We start from the raw sequence: 15949 nt of genomic DNA, 5'->3' as shown, positions 1-15949 counted from the left end.
CAGCCGTTTTAAAATAGAAGGGCCCTTGCAGATGAGAGCTGTGCGTCTTCTGTTACAGAGACGGTGGGAGATGCTGCCAGTGGGCCCGAGTCTCTGGACTGCCTGGCGGGCTCCATGCTGCCCTGCGGCCTGGGCCAGGAGCAGGGGCCCTTCCGGAAGCTGGGCCTCACCAAGGAAGTGCTGGCCGCCCACACCCAGAGGGAGGAGCAGGGCTTCCTGCTAAAGTTCAGAGGAATAAGAAAGCTCAGTGTCTTCCAGTCTCGCTGCCACTGTTACTCACAAGACAGATCCAAGGGGCAGTCGAGTGAAAGAGGTAAGTGGTAATACCTGAACTAAAAGTGGATTTATTTTTGAACTTCATTCTTAATGCTACTGAGTCTAGTGCTGCTTTCAGAAGGCGAGATGTCCCCAGTTTGGGATGTGTGGGTTTGTAAGAAGCTGTTGGAACTTGACCAGCGATGCTCTCAAGGATGTCACTTTGTGTTCCCAAGGGAGCAGTGCTGTAAATAGTGGTGACAGTCCCAGCCCAGGCCCCTGTGGAATGCAGGGTGGGCAGTTGCAACGCTGCCGTGTCAGACATTTCTTGCCTGGGTGACTTTGAGGGGCAAGAGACCCTACCCCACCTTCCCACCCAGACAGGACCCTCAGAGGACCAGCTGGGCTAATACACCACCCAGAGAAGGAGCATGGCACTGACGGGGCGTTTGGTGTCAGGCCCCTGAGGGAGGAGGGAGCCCTGGACGATACCGTAGGAGGGAATGGCGCCCTTCTCCCCAGAGCACGTACGCTCCTGGCGGATTGGCCTCAGGGCCAGGCTGCAGACTCCAAGCCCGACAGAGCCCGGGGGTGCGTGAAGCTGCCCTTTAGGCTGAGAGCCATCAGGTGGTCAAGGGGCAAGGGATGAAGTGGAACACATGATCTTCCCTGCCCCTCTTCTGGCCCAGGAGCCTGGCTCCCAACCCCCAGCCACCTTCCCAGGCCCCACGGACAAGGCTGAGCTGATCAGAGATGCCGCCTCTTCCCTGGGCTCCCAGGCCGTGACCCAGGGATCAGAGCTGAGAGCTAGTGAGCCCAGGGGACACACACCACGAGGACCCAATTCCCCCTGGTCTCTGGGCAGACACACCAAAACAGACGTCCCAGAAGAGAGAGGCTGACACACTCCTCAAGGAGTTTATCTTTCCTCCTCCTCCTTTCCCCCTTCCCCCCCAGACCCAGGGTTACTGCCAGCACTTCAGGAACTTCGGTGGGAGTCAGGAAACGGTGCCCACACCACCGTAGCCCTGGCTTGGTGCAGAATTCCAGCCCCCTCTTGCTCCCTTGGCCGCGCATTGTGTGCAGTGCACAGACTGCACAGCTGTCCACAGCAGCCCCGCCCAGACCCTGGTGTGGCATCCCAGGAGCCCAGTGCTGTAGCTCCGGGTCCCAGTAGGGGACAGATTTCCTGTAGGAAGAACACCAGCCAGAGAGGCTGAATGGCAAAACCTCCACCCACTTAGCAGTCTGCTTTGGGCTGGCCCATTTGCCTTTAGCTTGTGGCACGGCCGGCAGGGGATGTCCTCGCACACCCGCTGCAGGAGCCCGGAGTTACCCTCTGTGACAGGAGAGGAAAAGCTGAGGTTCCTGGGACCCATGCCATTGCCTACCCCACCCTCCACCCCCGCTCGGCATGACCCCTGAGCCCACAGTACTCCCAGCGCCGGCCGGTGCCCAGGGGAGGCAGGGGGGACATGCCCAGGGTCCCTTATGTCACTGGGTGGAGCTCCTCCAGCCTCCTGAGAAAGGCCCTCTCAGCAACACTCATCGTCAGAGAGGAAGACCTTGGTTCCAAGGGCGAGCGTTCCTTCGGCCCTTTGACTTCACTGGGCTGGAATCACAAGCTTTCTAAGCAGGAAACATCTCTTTTTAAGGAACAGCAGTGATAAAGCTCGTAAAATTGACAAATAAGGTTAGATGAGATCAGTGGTTCTGCCTTTAAGGTTTCACAAACGGCTCTTGGGGAATAGCGTCACCTTGCAGCTTTCTTACTGTTTTGGACAAATAAAACCTTGATGCCACTTACCACTATTACTTCATGAAAGAAACGGCATTTTGATATGAGAAGAAAGCAAGGAATGTGATCTTGCAACAAAGGGGTGGCCCTTTAAATGGATTGAATCTAGTTTTATGAAAACCTAACGTTTTGCCCTGATTTTTCTCACTTTGCTGAGGATCCGGGAAGACCGGGTGGTGGCCCGTGGTCCCCAGGCTGGTGATGGGGAGGGTGACACTGACTGTTGAACTGGGAGGTGCCTTCAGGTTTCTGAGGTTCTACAAATCTCTGAGAATTGACGTAACAGGAAACATAATTTTTACATTTTAAATCTTGTTGTTTTCCCATTATTTTAGCTGCTCCCGGACTAAGAAATACCTCTGGAATAGATTCATCTTGGAAAAAAACGGGGAAGAACAGAAAACTTAAGTCCAAACGGGTCAAGCCTCGAGACTCCTCGGGGAGCACTGGGTCCGGGGGGCCCCAGCCCCAGCGGCTGCCGCTGGTGGGCCTGAATGCCACAGCCTGGTCACCGTCGGACACATCCCAGTCCAGCTGCCCCGCGATGCCCTTCCCCGCCCCGGTGCCCGCTTACTCCCTGCCCATGTTTCCAGCCCCAGGGATAGTGCCAGCTCCAGGGACCGTGGCAGCGGCACCCGGAGCTCCCCACGCCGGCCTCGCGCTGCCCGTGGACACCCAGCGCGAGTTCGCGGTCCAGCCCCCACCGTCTGCCGGCCCCTTGGCTCCGGTCGTGGCCTTGGTCTTACCCAGCTGCCCCTTCTCCCCGGTGACCCCGAGCCTGCCCCCCACTTTCTTCCCCGGCCAGCCGAACTTGCCATCCGAGGTGATGCCTGCCTCGCAGCCCGAGTTCCCTGGTCGGACCTCATCCCCCAAACAGCCGCACACGTGTCCCCCGGCAGAGCGCGGGCTGCCCGTGTCGCGCGTGGCCGCCCTGCCCTCAGGCACGGGGTCCGCAGGCAGGACCTCGCCGCCGCTCTTCCAGTCCCGTGGGAGCTCGCCCCTGCAGCTCAACCTGCTGCAGCTGGAGGAGGCCCCTGAGGGCGGCTCTGCGGCCGCAGGGCCCATGGGGCCCACCGAGACCGTGCGATCGGGGCCCGACTGCCAGCCTGGCTCATCCTGGGACCGGCAGCCCGAGGCACCGCCGACCGTAAGGATCTCCTGATGCCCTTTGTCTAACAAAGGCAGGTGGCAAATGCGGGCTCCACGGGCGGGTCATGAACATCCTCACCTCAGGTGGTCCCTGCACTGAGGTTACTACCAGACCATTTCAGTTCCGACATAAACACGTGTGCTAGGAAATAACATTTTCCGGGTAAAAGACCCTATCAGAGTAGACCAGTTTTTATTTTTATTTTATTTTTTTGCGGTACACGGGCCTCTCACTGTTGTGGCCTCTCCCGTTGCGGAGCACAGGCTCCGGACGCGCAGGCTCAGCGGCCATGGCTCACGGGCCCAGCCGCTCCACGGCATGTGGGATCTTCCCGGACCGGGGCACGAACCCGCGTCCCCTGCATCGGCAGGCAGACTCCCAACCACTGCGCCACCAGGGAAGCCCCTAGACCAGTTTTTATTGTCTTGGGATCTGAAGGGAAAAAGGGAGATTGATTTTCTGATGGCGGATGCAGGCTCCAAGTAGCCATGGTGATTTCGTGACTCGTCGTCATGGGCCTCCAAGTTTTCAATGAATACTTCGAGGATAAAGCACAGTCAGGTGAAAGGTCAGAACGGAGGCTCCTTGGAGGGCAGCTGGCAGCAGAGGGGCTCACGGTGGAGGAGCAGGGCCAGCGGGGAGCTGGAAACCAGTGCAATGGGTACTCCTCCTCCCAAGTCTTGAGGGACGCTGGCCTGTACTCTTACTCGGTTAATGAAACTGTAGTTTGATTTCCAGTTAATGCTTCTGTGTCCTGAGAGCTTCGGTGTGTGGTCACATCCGCTGAGGCAGTGTGATCCGTGGGCCCTCCAGGGAAGGAGCTGCGTGGGGCTCCCCTGCCCGCACTCCTGGGAGAGGAAGTGGGAACAGGGTGGCTGTCCCAGCACGGCTGCTGCCCTCCTGACTCCCGGGCCTACAGTCTGGGTTCCAAGGATCGGAGGGTTGGGGCGCTCCCAGGCCAAGCCCCCCTCATGCCCAAGCCTGTCCCCACTCTGGGTCACGGGAGCCGGGAAGCCAGAGCCCTGCCTCTGCGAGGATCGGCTTTGGGGTGCTGCAGGAGACACTTGCCCACCTTGGCGGAGGAACGAGCATGAGGCTTCCCCCGCGGGGATCCAAGAGCTGCCGTCTTTAGTGGGACTGTCCCTAAATTAAATTCAATTACATGGCATCCATCCCACCACCAAGAGTCCCGCTGTGGTCCCAGTAACCACGGGGTCTGTGCACGTGGCACGTGGAGGAAGGGCCAGCGGTCCAAGGAGGGCGCACCCGCTGTGTCCCCGAGAGTCTGGTGCAGACAAGACACTTGACTTGGTGTCTCCCCCCTGTTCCCACAGTGCGACAAGCCCAGGGACACCCAGAGCAGCGACGCCCTGTCCACGCCCAGTGGCCTGCTGCGCCTCCTGCTGCGCGAGGACCTCTGCTCAGCCACGGGCTCAGCCCCGTCCGGGAGCGGGGCCTCCGCCACCTCCTGCTCCCTGGGCTCCGGCTCGCTGGCCTGCGACGCATCCGGAAGTGGGGCCGGTATGTAGGTGGTGCTGGGAGTCGGGGCGGGGTGGGAGGTGGCAGGTATGTTTGGAAGATTCTCACGTGATGCACCTGGGTGTCCTTGACTCTCCGCCCCCCAGGGAGCCAGTCACCCCAAAGCCGCAGGCTGACTTGGGCAGGGCCCCGACATCCAGGCATCCAGTGGCACCCCGAGCAGCTCCTTGGACAGGCAGCTGGGTTCCTCCTACCCCGCTCCACCTGTGCGGACGGCAGCCCCGGCCCACCCCAGTTCCCTCTGTTGCCCGTCACTCCCGACCTCAGCGGCACTGCAGGCCCCCCACCCCAGCTGGCCCTGCTTGGACTGTCCCTGGGGCTCCCCGGGTGTGCCAGGAGGGCTGGCAGTGGCTCGCCTTCCTGGGTTAGATCCCCTGGTGAGAAACTAGCGTGTGGACCGACCAGGATCGTTCATGTGTGATCTGGAACTGCCCCGCTGGAAGAGCACACACTCTCCCCAGACTGTAAGACCCCCGCTTCCCTGAAGTGAGCGGGCCCCTCTCCCTGCAGGAGGCCTGCCGGGAAGCGCTCGGGACAGCCGCCTGCCGCTCACAGGGGCGGCTTCTCTGTGGTCTGGCTCAGTCCGGAGGTAGTAAGCCTGGGAGAGAAGAGCACGGCTTCTAAGATACAGCCCCACCTGGACTCCTCGGGGCCTCCCCAGGAGAGAATCACCTCCATGGGACCAGCTGATATCCCGTTTTTAAATTACCCAGACAACTCGAGAATTGGAAAGAGAAGGGAAGGTCCACCAACCCAGGCACCAGTTACCAAAGAAAACCCTTCAGCTCCCTGATGGTGCCGTTCCTTTACACGAGCACAGCGTGCAAGGTCAGCGCAGTAGTCAAGGTTTTGACCTGCCATCCTTTGTGTTTTTAAAGGCAGCAGCAACACAAGTCACACCAGCAAGTATTTTGGAAGCATCGACTCCTCAGAGAATAACCACAGAGCAAAAGTGAAGGTGGACATGGCGGAGAGTGAGCGCCTCAAGGACGTCCTCCAGGACCCTGTCTGGCTGCTCGGGGCCGACACGGACGACAGCGTCATGATGGCATACCAGATGCCTTCGCGGTAACCTTTTGCCGCCGGCTCGGGACGGTGAAGGGCTGGGTTCAGGATTCCCCAGAACCACAAGGCCAGAGGCCTTCCCTCGGGAGCCTTATCTCAGATTGAGCTAAGTGCACAGATAGAAGCAGGGCCCCTCTAGATGGTGCCGCTGGCCACACAGAACCCGCAGAGTGACCTGCTACAGGCCTCCAGGATGACGGGCTCTGGGGACCCGCCACGGTGTCACAAGATGTTTACAAAGCATTCGTGCCAACGTCGTCTCTTTTGCTGTGTTGCCAGCAACCCCATGTGGTCAGTGGCGTGTGTGTGTGTGTGTGTGTGTGTGTCTGTGTCTGTGTCTGTCTGTCTGTCTGTCTGTCTTAGAGATGCAGAAACAAAGAGTCAAGGTGGGTGAGCAGCCCAAGGCCGCTGGCTGCTCTGTAGGGACCTGGGTCTGTGCCTCAGCTCTGACCACTCCAAGGAACCTGGAACCCATCAGGGGCCCTGGCCCTGCGCAGTGCCCCCTCGGTGGAGGGAGATGGCGGGGAGGAAGGACAGATTAACCCTGAGGCTCAGAACAGCCAGGCCTCTGGGCCAGGGGAGCCCAGGGCTCTGTCTCCAGGACTGCTGCGGGGCAGGCCAGTGTCGGCAGGTGGCAGGGGAGGGCTTGTCTACCTATCACCACGCTGGTGAGAACCTCCCGGGCACAGAACCAAGTGTCTGCAGATACCCAGCTCCCATGGCTGTGCTAAAGTGAGATGAAAATCAGAACTCAGTGTATCATCTTCTTAGAAAAACTACAGATTATCTACTAGGGAGATGAAGTTACCTTAAATAGGGTAATTTATTTTAAATGGAAAGGAAATTTAAACAAAATCATCTAAAATTACGTGATCAATACTGGAAGTGTTGGTAGAAAACGAGCATATTCTTTAAAAAACAAAGCCCTTGAGACGTTCTAAAGCTTCCCTATTTCTAACTGTTTCATGAAGAAATTTAGAGACGGTCCTGCAGGAGGACAGGGAGAAGCTGAAGGTGCTGCAGAGGCTCCAGCCCAGGTTCACAGACAGGCAGAGGCAGGAGCTGCAGGACGTCCACCCGTGGATGCGGACGGGCGGCCTGCCCGCGGCCTTCGACGTGGCGGTGAGCTCTGGAGCGGGTTTTCTGACTTTGCATTAAAAGGCACGTGATGAGAATGCTCTGTGCTGTCTTTGCAACTGTTCTGTACATTTAAAACTTCTAAGATTAAAAGTTCATTAAAGGGCTTCCCTGGTGGCGCAGTGGTTGAGAGTTCGCCTGCCAATGCGGGGGACACGGGTTCATGCCCCGGTCCGGGAAGATCCCACATGCCGCGGACCGCTGGGCCCGTGAGCCATGGCCGCTGAGCCTGCGCGTCCGGAGCCTGTGCTCCGCAACGGGAGAGGCCACAACAGTGAGAGGCCTGCGTGCTGCAAAAAAAAAAAAAAAAAAAAGTTCATTAAAAAAAAAAAATACCACCACACTGTTAGGTTTCCTTCAAAGAACTTTCTTCCAATGGCTTTTCAACACTATTTCCAAAAGGGTCTCCTAAATACCTAGTCTCAATCACATGCTGAAATTTGAATTTTTTTTCTTGCAATTCTGTTTCCAATGAAAACACCCACACACACACTTCCTCTGTCATAAACCCTCAACATCCACGTAGACCATTAAGTAACAGGGACACAGCAGGTCCCCACCCTCCCTCCCACTCTCGCCAGGCTGCCCCTCCTGTCTCTGTTCCTTCCCGAGGGTCCCAAAGGTGTCTCTGTACCCCAGCTTCTCTCCCCCGCTCCCGCCAGGGCACCCCCATACCGGCACTGCCCGGGAGGCTGCTCTCGTCAAGGCCTCCAGGTCCAGCAGCTGAATCCACTGACGTCTCCGCCCTCACCCTAACCGACCCACTCGTGGCATTCAGCGACGGCCGGCCCCTCCTCTGAGAGCGCCCCTCCCTTGGCCCCGGCCCCTTGGCCCCTTGCTCTTGTCCCGTCAGTGTGGACACGCCCAGGCTCAGGGTCTGCACCTTCCTCTTCTGTCTACACGGCCTCCGGCACTGTCAGCTGTCTCCTCCTGACCAAAAGTAGGGTCTCCGTGCCGAGACTCCCCAGCGTCCACCTCTGTCGAGCTTCATCTGCTGTCCCGGTTACGCTCAGAGAGAGCCAGCCCACCCACTGTCTTCCCACCCGCTCAAGGGTGACTCCATCACCCCTCTTGCTCGGTCCACAGCCCTCTGGACTCTCTTCCTCTCGTGCCCCGTCCAGTCCACTAGCAGGTCCTACTGGCTTGACCTTCAAGGTGGCTGGAAACCAGCCCCTTCCCATCACCTCCAGCATCACCACCCTGGTCCACGCCACAGTGCTGCTTCACCTGATTGTCACAGCATCCCCCCCGCTGCCCTCTGTTCCCCCTTGTCCCATACAGCGAAATCACGTCACCCCTCAGCTCTGAGCCCTTCCAGCGGCGCCCCTCCTCAATCAGAATAAATTGCAGCAAAGCCGTTAAAATGACACCCCCTCCCCACGGCTCCCATCTCCCCTCACTCCCTTCTCTCCAGTTGTTCCCTGAAATCCTCGAGCCGGCTTCTGCCTCAGGGCCTTTGCACCTGCCCTTCCCTCTGCTTGGAATCCTCTTTCCTCAGACAGACACATGGCTCACTCCGGCTTCCTTCAAGCTTTTTTTTTCACATGCTGCTGTGTTATTTATCTAATACTACCTAGCAAATAACCCCAAAGCTTAGGAGCTTAAAATAATAATCATTTATTATCTCCCACTGTTTCTTTGGGTTGGGAATTTAAGAGCAACTTAGCTAGGTGGTTCTGGCTCAGGGTCTCTCCTGAGGTCGAAGGTGAGATATTGCCCGGGGCTCGTGCCATCTGAAGCCAGGATGGTGGCTGGAAGATCCCCTTCCAAGGAGGCTCCCTCACGTGCCTGCACGTTGGTGCTGCTGTTGGCAGGAGGCCTCAGTTCCTTGCCATGTGGATCTGTCCATCAGGCTGCTTGTGTGTCCTCATGACATGATCCCGGCCTCCCCAGAGAGAACCAAGGGGCTGCAGTGCCTGTTACAACCCACATGTCACCTGCATCACCTCCTCTTTGTTAGTGGCAGGTCACTGAGTCCAGGCCTCCACCTTCTGAGCAAGGGGTGTCAAAGAATCTGTGGGCGTATTTTAAAACCACCACAGTCACTCTCTCAGTGGAACGTCAGTAAAATTACAGACGTCCTCACATGCCTCATTCCACGTCAGCCCCGCACTTCCCATCTTTTAATACGCTGTGGAGCATTTCTCGTTCGGCTACTAGGAGATCACCTCCGCTGGGACACAGATTTTCCTCTTTGTTCACTGCTGACTCCCCGTGCTTAGAACGTGCCTGGAACACGACAGGTGCTTAACAGATAGTTGGGAAATGAACACATGAGACAGTATGTTGTTGGTATCCCATTCTACAGATTAGAAAACTGAGGTTATAGAAGGTCGGTAGCAACTCCAGGTCCCACAGGCAGAAAGAGGAGGAGCTGGCACTAGAGCCTCTGGTTGATGCCGTCCCCCCCTTAGGCACAGCCACCTCTCAGACAAGGGAGGGGCCTGGGGAGCTGGGAGCGGGGACCCCTTGGGAAGAGCTCTGGCTCCTTGGAGAGCAGGCAGGGGTCCCACGCCCAGTGGCACCTGGTCGCCCTCCAGCAGCCTCACGGCTGACACCTGATCACCTGCACCTCTCTCAGCTTGAACTACTTTTTTGTACCAAAGATCTCATTTTTGTTACTGATTTACATTTTTTCTTTTAAGGAATGCGTTTGCTGTGAAAACAAGGGAAAAGACAACATTTGCGTGCGGTATGAGGAAGCTACCCCTACTCTGGGACTCAGTGGAACAACCGACACCACAGAAGAGGAAAACGGACCCTCCCTGAGTTACAGAAACGAAGGGCGGACGTAACCCCCGCAGCGGGACGGCCGGTGGCGTATGTTAGATGGTGCTCTGAGGAGAGGGAGCGTCTTCACCTGTGTTTCTAATGAAATGGACGATATACTTACATGGCTTTTTTTGTTCTAGAAAAAAACCCATCGTTTTCCGAAGGGGTGATTTAAAACCGTGGAGGGTAGGAGAAGTTTGGGAAGAAATAGTTTTTTGTATTTAAAATATAAATATGGAGTTTTCGGGGAGAGGGGAGGAGATTTTCATCATTGTTTAACTTGAGAAAGACTGCTTCCCTCCTTGTGCCGGGGAAGCGGCTGCGTGCGTGCGCTCAGCCAGAGCACCAGTGTCTGCTGGCTCCCCGTGGGCGGTCCCGAGGCATCGCACCCACGGGGCTGTGACCAACGGCTAGGATGCCACAGGTGACTCCGCGCTGAGGGGCCGGCCTTTCAGAGCTTCCCCAGGGTGTGTTTGGATCAGATCAAATTATGTCCTCTCTGGGGGGCTGCTTTTTATCTAAATTATTGAGTCAGACTAGATGTCTTTAAAACATACCAAGTGGAGATCACAGCCTCTGCTAATTTTCTTTCAAAATGTTTTGCGTTAAATGGCGTGAAGCGTAGTCTGGCAGACGAGCAGCTTCAGCTTCAAGTGTGGTGGCAGCAAACATTTCACCTGACGTAGCTTAAGTCTGGGGTGAACGAAGTTGAAATGCTCGCTCTGGACTAAAGAAGCCTAATGGTCTGTGTGACCAACTCCATCATAGGAATATACATCCTCAGAAATACACAGACCCTTCTGTATATTTTGACATCATTCTCCTATCCTTTTCAGACCGAGATAGCCAATATGTAGATAAAAACACGTTGTCGGTCATCCCCTTATTGTGACTTCCCTCTGCAAACCGGGCTTTGATCGCCACACTTGGGACCCACTCGTATTTATTCTTCGATGGGCAGTTCCCAGACATCAGCTCTGGCCCAGCCAAGCCAGCGCTTTCTCCTGACTTAGCTGGTGGCTGCATCTGTGTTTTCCAGGGTGCCGTGAGCTAACTGCTCCCACCACACCTGGGCTGGGACACTGACCCCTAATTCTTTTCATGAACCTGACCTCATTGGTGCAACTTCCGGTCTCTGTGGTGATGTCCACTGGTGTCGCTGACACTTTCAGGTGAATGGGACAACTTGGGGAAAAGTGAGACCAGACAGCCCAACTTTTTGCAAAACCTCGTATTGTATCGTCTATCCCAAAGATTGTCTGGAAAAATGTTACATTGGTCCCTAGGGTGAATGAGAAGCTGCCAGTGATGAAACAACTGACTTACAATTGCATTGCGTCTGTAGAAAGTTAAAAGGGCAGCTTCGCCTGTTCTTTGATGGAGAAGCAGCTACTGGAACAGGTGAAGTCTCCTTGTAATCCAGTTGGTTTTCATAGTAAAACCACTTTATGCCTGAATATCAATCCTATTTTTCATAAACTCGAACACAGAAAGTTTAATTTTTTATTTTTTTTTTAATTTACAAAGCAACATCACCTGCAGATACCCAAGACAAGGAGTAGTGTATGCATTTGTGTGGAGACGAGATGCTACAAACTGCTTCCTGCCCCTGAAGTCAGATCATTAAGGGATGAGATGGGAGTCAAAGTTGCGTTGACTTTCCCTAAACAGAAGACTGCCAACACGTTCTCTCCTGTTAGGAATGTTTACCGTCAGCATTATCTTCGCATTTATGTATATTCATTGATTGTTAACTGCTGCGTAGCTTTGACGTGTGCTGAGAAGTTGACAGCAGGAGCATTTTGTGAAATTGTTTACACGGTGCCACGCATTGGGTCTTATATTTTCGTTAGTATGTGTGCTTACACGGGTGTTATAAAAAACTTCTTCTCGATTTTAAACTGAGCCTTCTTTTTAATATATTCCTAAAGATATATGTAAATAAGCTCTCAGAGTCTGTGTAACAACGTGTTAAGCCTTGCCGGACAAGTGGTTTGTTTATGTGCAAACCAGACTTTCTTCACCCAGTGCAATATGTTTGTTGGACTGCTTGTGTCTTTTTATGATTTTTTGCCTTTTAGAAAATTGGTAAATAAAGCAAGTATATTTTTATTTTTATTTGTGTGTATTTTTAATGTAGCACAGAGGAACAGGAACCTGAATAGAGATCAAAGATTATCAAAATCTTCTTTTTAAAAAAAGAACCCGGGCTTTCCTGGTGGCGCAGTGGTTGAGAGTCCGCCTGCCGATGCAAGGGACACGGGTTCGTGCCCCAGCCCGGGAAGATCCCACAAGTCGCGGAGCGGCTGGGCCCGTGAGCCATGGCCACTGGGCCTGCGCGTCCGGAGCCTGTGCTCCGCAATGGGAGAGGCCACAACAGTGAGAGGCCCACGTACCGCAAAAAAAAAAAAAGAACCCTAGAAATTCTGGGTTAGGAACTCTTCTGTCACAAAGGCCCCCCTCACCTCTTCCCCTGCACAGGGTGCCTCTCGCTGGTCCCTTCCTGTCTCCGTGTGTCTCTCTGACATGCAGCCCCACCCCAGTGAACTGCCAACGATTTAGATCTAATCCTGGAGGCCCGTTCCCCCATGGTGTTTCACTCACAGATGGGGAGTAGGGCCACTCAGCTCAGCCCCTGTTGCCCCTGTCCACTCTGCGCTGACCCCAGCACCTGCTCCATTCTCTTCCTGGCCCCTCCAGGGTAGTCTGTCTCACCTGGGCTGGCTGCCTGTGCGCTGGCCACGGGGCTGAAGGCAGAGTGGTCTAAAGGACCTCGCGTCTCCATCAGAGGTGATACAGGCAGCGCGGCAGTCTCCTCCCCGCCCCGCCCCCAGTCCTTCCTTCCACAGCGATGAAGTCGTGCAGGGCCTGGTCAAAACAGTGGAGGCCTGCTCCCCCCCACCCCACTTTTCACACCAGGACCATATTGTGGTGTTGGAGCAGGGAGATGAATGGATCCTGGCCCTGGTGCCCAGCCTTCCAGAAGCTCCCTGAGCAGGAGGGAGGGCTCAACGCCGCTTCCTGTCCTGGCTGCCTAAATCCAAGTGGTGATTGGGGGCTGGGGAGGCAAAGTCCTTCCAGTGAGCATGGAGGCCTCTGCAGACCCGCTAAGTGGCCAGATATGGCTGTTTCACTGAACGTCTGAGTGCCTTCGGGGGCTCTTAACTGCATTTTTATCTACCATATATCCCCAAGGGTATGCACTCCCCTTATTTCTAAACCAAAAGGAGCTTCGCCAAGCCCCTGGGCTGATTGCCCACAAGGGGCCTGGACATCCATAGGCTGGCCACTGTCTTTGTTCCCTGGGGATTTATGGCTCGCCACCCCTGCCGCTAACTGGTCCCCCTGTGGCTACTGCAGCCCTGCCCAGCCTCTGTTGGCCTCTGTTTCTGGATATGAGGGGATCAAAGAGCCCAAATGCTCAGGAAGTCTGTGCTCAGGCAAACTTTGAAGGGGGGATCAGTCCAAGGGACAAATGGCAGGAAGTGTGTCTGCTAGGCGAGGCCATGCAAAGGAGAAAGAAAGGGTGTGGTGGTCCTGAGATGGAGTAGCCAGGCTTCTGGGAGGAAAAGGCCAAGCCAGCCAGCCAATGGGCACACTAAAGGAAATGGAGGCTGACTTCGAAGATGAGGCCTTGGGCAACTTCCAGTCTAACCAAGAAGGATTTTGCTGACTCCCACTCCCTGCTCTATCCCTATACTTTCTTCCCCAAGGGTACTTGGTCAGACTGAGCCATATCCCAGTACTTAATTTCTCCTTCCTTAACTCTAGACAGCATTCCTCCATGCCCCCACCCCATGTAAGACAAGGGTTATGAGGTCCCTAGCCCATGCTTCCGCCTCCTCCCTTCTCCTGACAACTGTCATCTGTCCTTTTGTTTTTACAAAGCAATTTTATAACCTGTAACCATAATTAAGCCTTCCTTGCCTTTTCTATAGATTGACTCTAAAATGTTGAAACCCTATGAACAGTGTTACATTGTTCTGACTGTGAAAGAATTGGCTACTGGGCCAAGGAAGCGCTAAGATCACACTTCTCTTCTTCAGCAGCTTTTTGTTTTTCCCGGAGTTCCTAGTTGCCTTTCACTTTTTGTTTGCACCATTTGCCTTTATCATTCTTCCCCCACCTCCCATATTCAGTTCCCCATCCAATCAGGAAAAGATTAATAGTCTTTTCCCAGAGGCCTTCCCCAGAGCCCTGATCATCCTGTTCCAAAACAAACTGCCTTTCAGGGAGAGCATTCTAAAATACTTGTTTGATCTTATTCAAACTATATAATCAATAACGGGAGGGGTATGAATCAGAGTACAAGAAATATCACTGAGTTTATTTTAAATAATTTTATTTTATTATTATCTGAGCTCCTCAGGGTAGTAGAAACTTAATTGTAGTTTCTTGGGGTGGGGGTGGGATCTCCTTCCCCGGGGTGATGTCTAAATGGTGAAGAGAAGTAAAGTTATAGGCCAGCTATTGGCTCTCTTGGGGTTCACTACTCAAGCCCCTCCCCCACTCTGTCAGTCCCTCCACTAGGAGTAGAGGGGGGAGGGTAGTCAGGTCTCTGACCAGGCAGGGGAGGATGGGAGGAAGAGAGCTAAGCTTTCTGGCTTGTAGGGGAGACTGAGGACAACACAGGGTGATTGAAAGAAAGGAGTAGGTTCATACCTGGGTGAACAGTGCAGGGCTGGGGAAGTCTCCGGGCCCTGCTCACAGAAAAGCAAAGGGACAGCCAGGTGAGAATCAGCAGAAGGGGTTCCCAGGTACTTATAGAAGTCAGTGAGGTGACTTTGGGAACCATCAAGCCACTCACCACACTTGTCCTACCTACGGAGGTCCCTCTGGTGGGGAGCTGAAGTGAAACAGTCACCTGAAGGGCTGCCGGATCCATCGTCAGATGGCTGGGGGCACAGGTGGGTGTCTGTGGCCTAGTCCTACCACCCCCCCACACCGCACTCCCTGGATTTTTCTTTCCCCTGCTGCCTTCCAGCTAGGCTTGGGACACTCTCTCAATTTCCCTACCTACCCAGTGCTTCTGCTAGGCCAGGCTCTGTGCTGGGGGTAGATAAGGGGTCCCAGGTCAGACTGTACCCCCAGAGATGCTTGTACCCTGGAGGGGCACAGACCAGACCCTGACAATCCCAGTCTCGGGAGGGAAGCAGAGGATTGGGTAAAGGGAAGCTGAGACCTGAACAGTGAGGAAACAGCCATTGAAGGGAGATTCCAGCGTGCTCCAGGTGTAAGGCTGTGTGTGTGCAAAGCCTTCACGGTCTGAGGCAAACTGGTATTCTGGCTGTGCCAGGAGACGCCGTGGACCTAGGCCGGTGGGGCTGCGGCCAGGCTGGGGTCCCCAGAGAGCTGCCCCACCGCCCACGCACACCACCCTCATGGAGGCTGGGCCAACAGATGGGCGGCCAGCCGTGGGGGTGGCGGTCGTCTGGCGGACACAGGCGCACCCACCGCCCGCTCCCGCCCGAGTGACAAAGCGGCAGAGACAAAGGCGCGGCCAACACCTGTCGCTCTTGGCTAGGCTGCCGCTTTTCTCCGCCCGAAGCGGCTGCAGCTGCCAACTGTCACGGGCATCAAGTTACGGGGACCAGACGGCGGCCTCCACCAGCCGGGAGGGGAGGGGGGAGGGCTAGGGGGGAAAGGGAGTCGAGGGGGGACGGGGAGGGGGACGAGGGGGACAGGAGGCGGGGAGGGGGGCCGGGGCGAACGAACAAGGGTGCGGGGAAGGGTGGTTGGGCAGGGAGGGCGGGGACAAGGCAAGGGCGAGCTCGGGTTGGGAATCAGAGAACTTGGGTTGGGGGCGGGCGGGCAGGGAAGGGAGGGCGGCGGTGGGTGCTGAGGGGGGAAAGGGAAGTGAAAGACGGGTCGGGGAGCAAAGGGGACTAGAAGGAGCTGAGGGGAACTCCGGTGGTGAGGGCGATGATGACCAGAAGAGAACAGACGGCCTGTGGGGACAGAGGATGACCCGAGAAGGAGAGCCTAGAGATGGAGCGGTGCGGGCGGGCTTGGGGACCCCGCCCCACTAGGATCCCTGAGCGGGCTGAAGGCGGTGTCGACGTTCGGATGTCAGGACCCACAGGTCCGCAAGAAACGCACTGGGGCTCCCACCCCCGCTGCCCTAGGGTCCCTCACCTCCCTGGGGGCTCTGCAGCCACCCCAGCCAGGACCTGTAGCTCCCTCCAGGCCTGGAGACCGTGGCCTTTGCTGTGGCTCTGGCCGCCAGGACCCCG

The 15949-nt window shown here is 55.8% G+C and overlaps 1 protein-coding gene across 9 annotated transcripts in view; it reads left to right on the top strand.

The window, feature by feature from the left end:
- Positions 1–11834, top strand: part of PER2 (period circadian regulator 2) — a 41350-nt gene extending 29516 nt beyond the window's left edge. For 6 of the 9 annotated variants that reach the window (XM_081241952.1, XM_081241953.1, XM_081241956.1 and 3 more), the window contains 6 exons: positions 59–313; positions 2389–3200; positions 4538–4724; positions 5621–5810; positions 6779–6929; positions 9590–11834. In XM_081241952.1, coding sequence (XP_081098078.1) covers positions 59–313; positions 2389–3200; positions 4538–4724; positions 5621–5810; positions 6779–6929; positions 9590–9739 — 1745 coding nt within the window. In that variant the 3' untranslated portion in view covers positions 9740–11834. Of the gene's footprint in view, positions 1–58; positions 314–2388; positions 3235–4537; positions 4725–5620; positions 6099–6778; positions 6969–9589 lie in introns of those variants that run through there. The other 3 variants (XM_081241955.1, XR_014016461.1, XM_081241957.1) reach the window with 3 other exon arrangements.
- Positions 11835–15949: the final 4115 nt, after the last annotated feature.

The sequence above is a fragment of the Mesoplodon bidens genome (genome assembly GCF_964165515.1).
Source record: "Mesoplodon bidens genome assembly, chromosome: 8".
Lineage (NCBI taxonomy): Eukaryota > Metazoa > Chordata > Mammalia > Artiodactyla > Ziphiidae > Mesoplodon > Mesoplodon bidens.
Note: the sequence above shows the minus strand (reverse complement) of the source record. Positions and strands in the feature narration are given on the sequence as shown.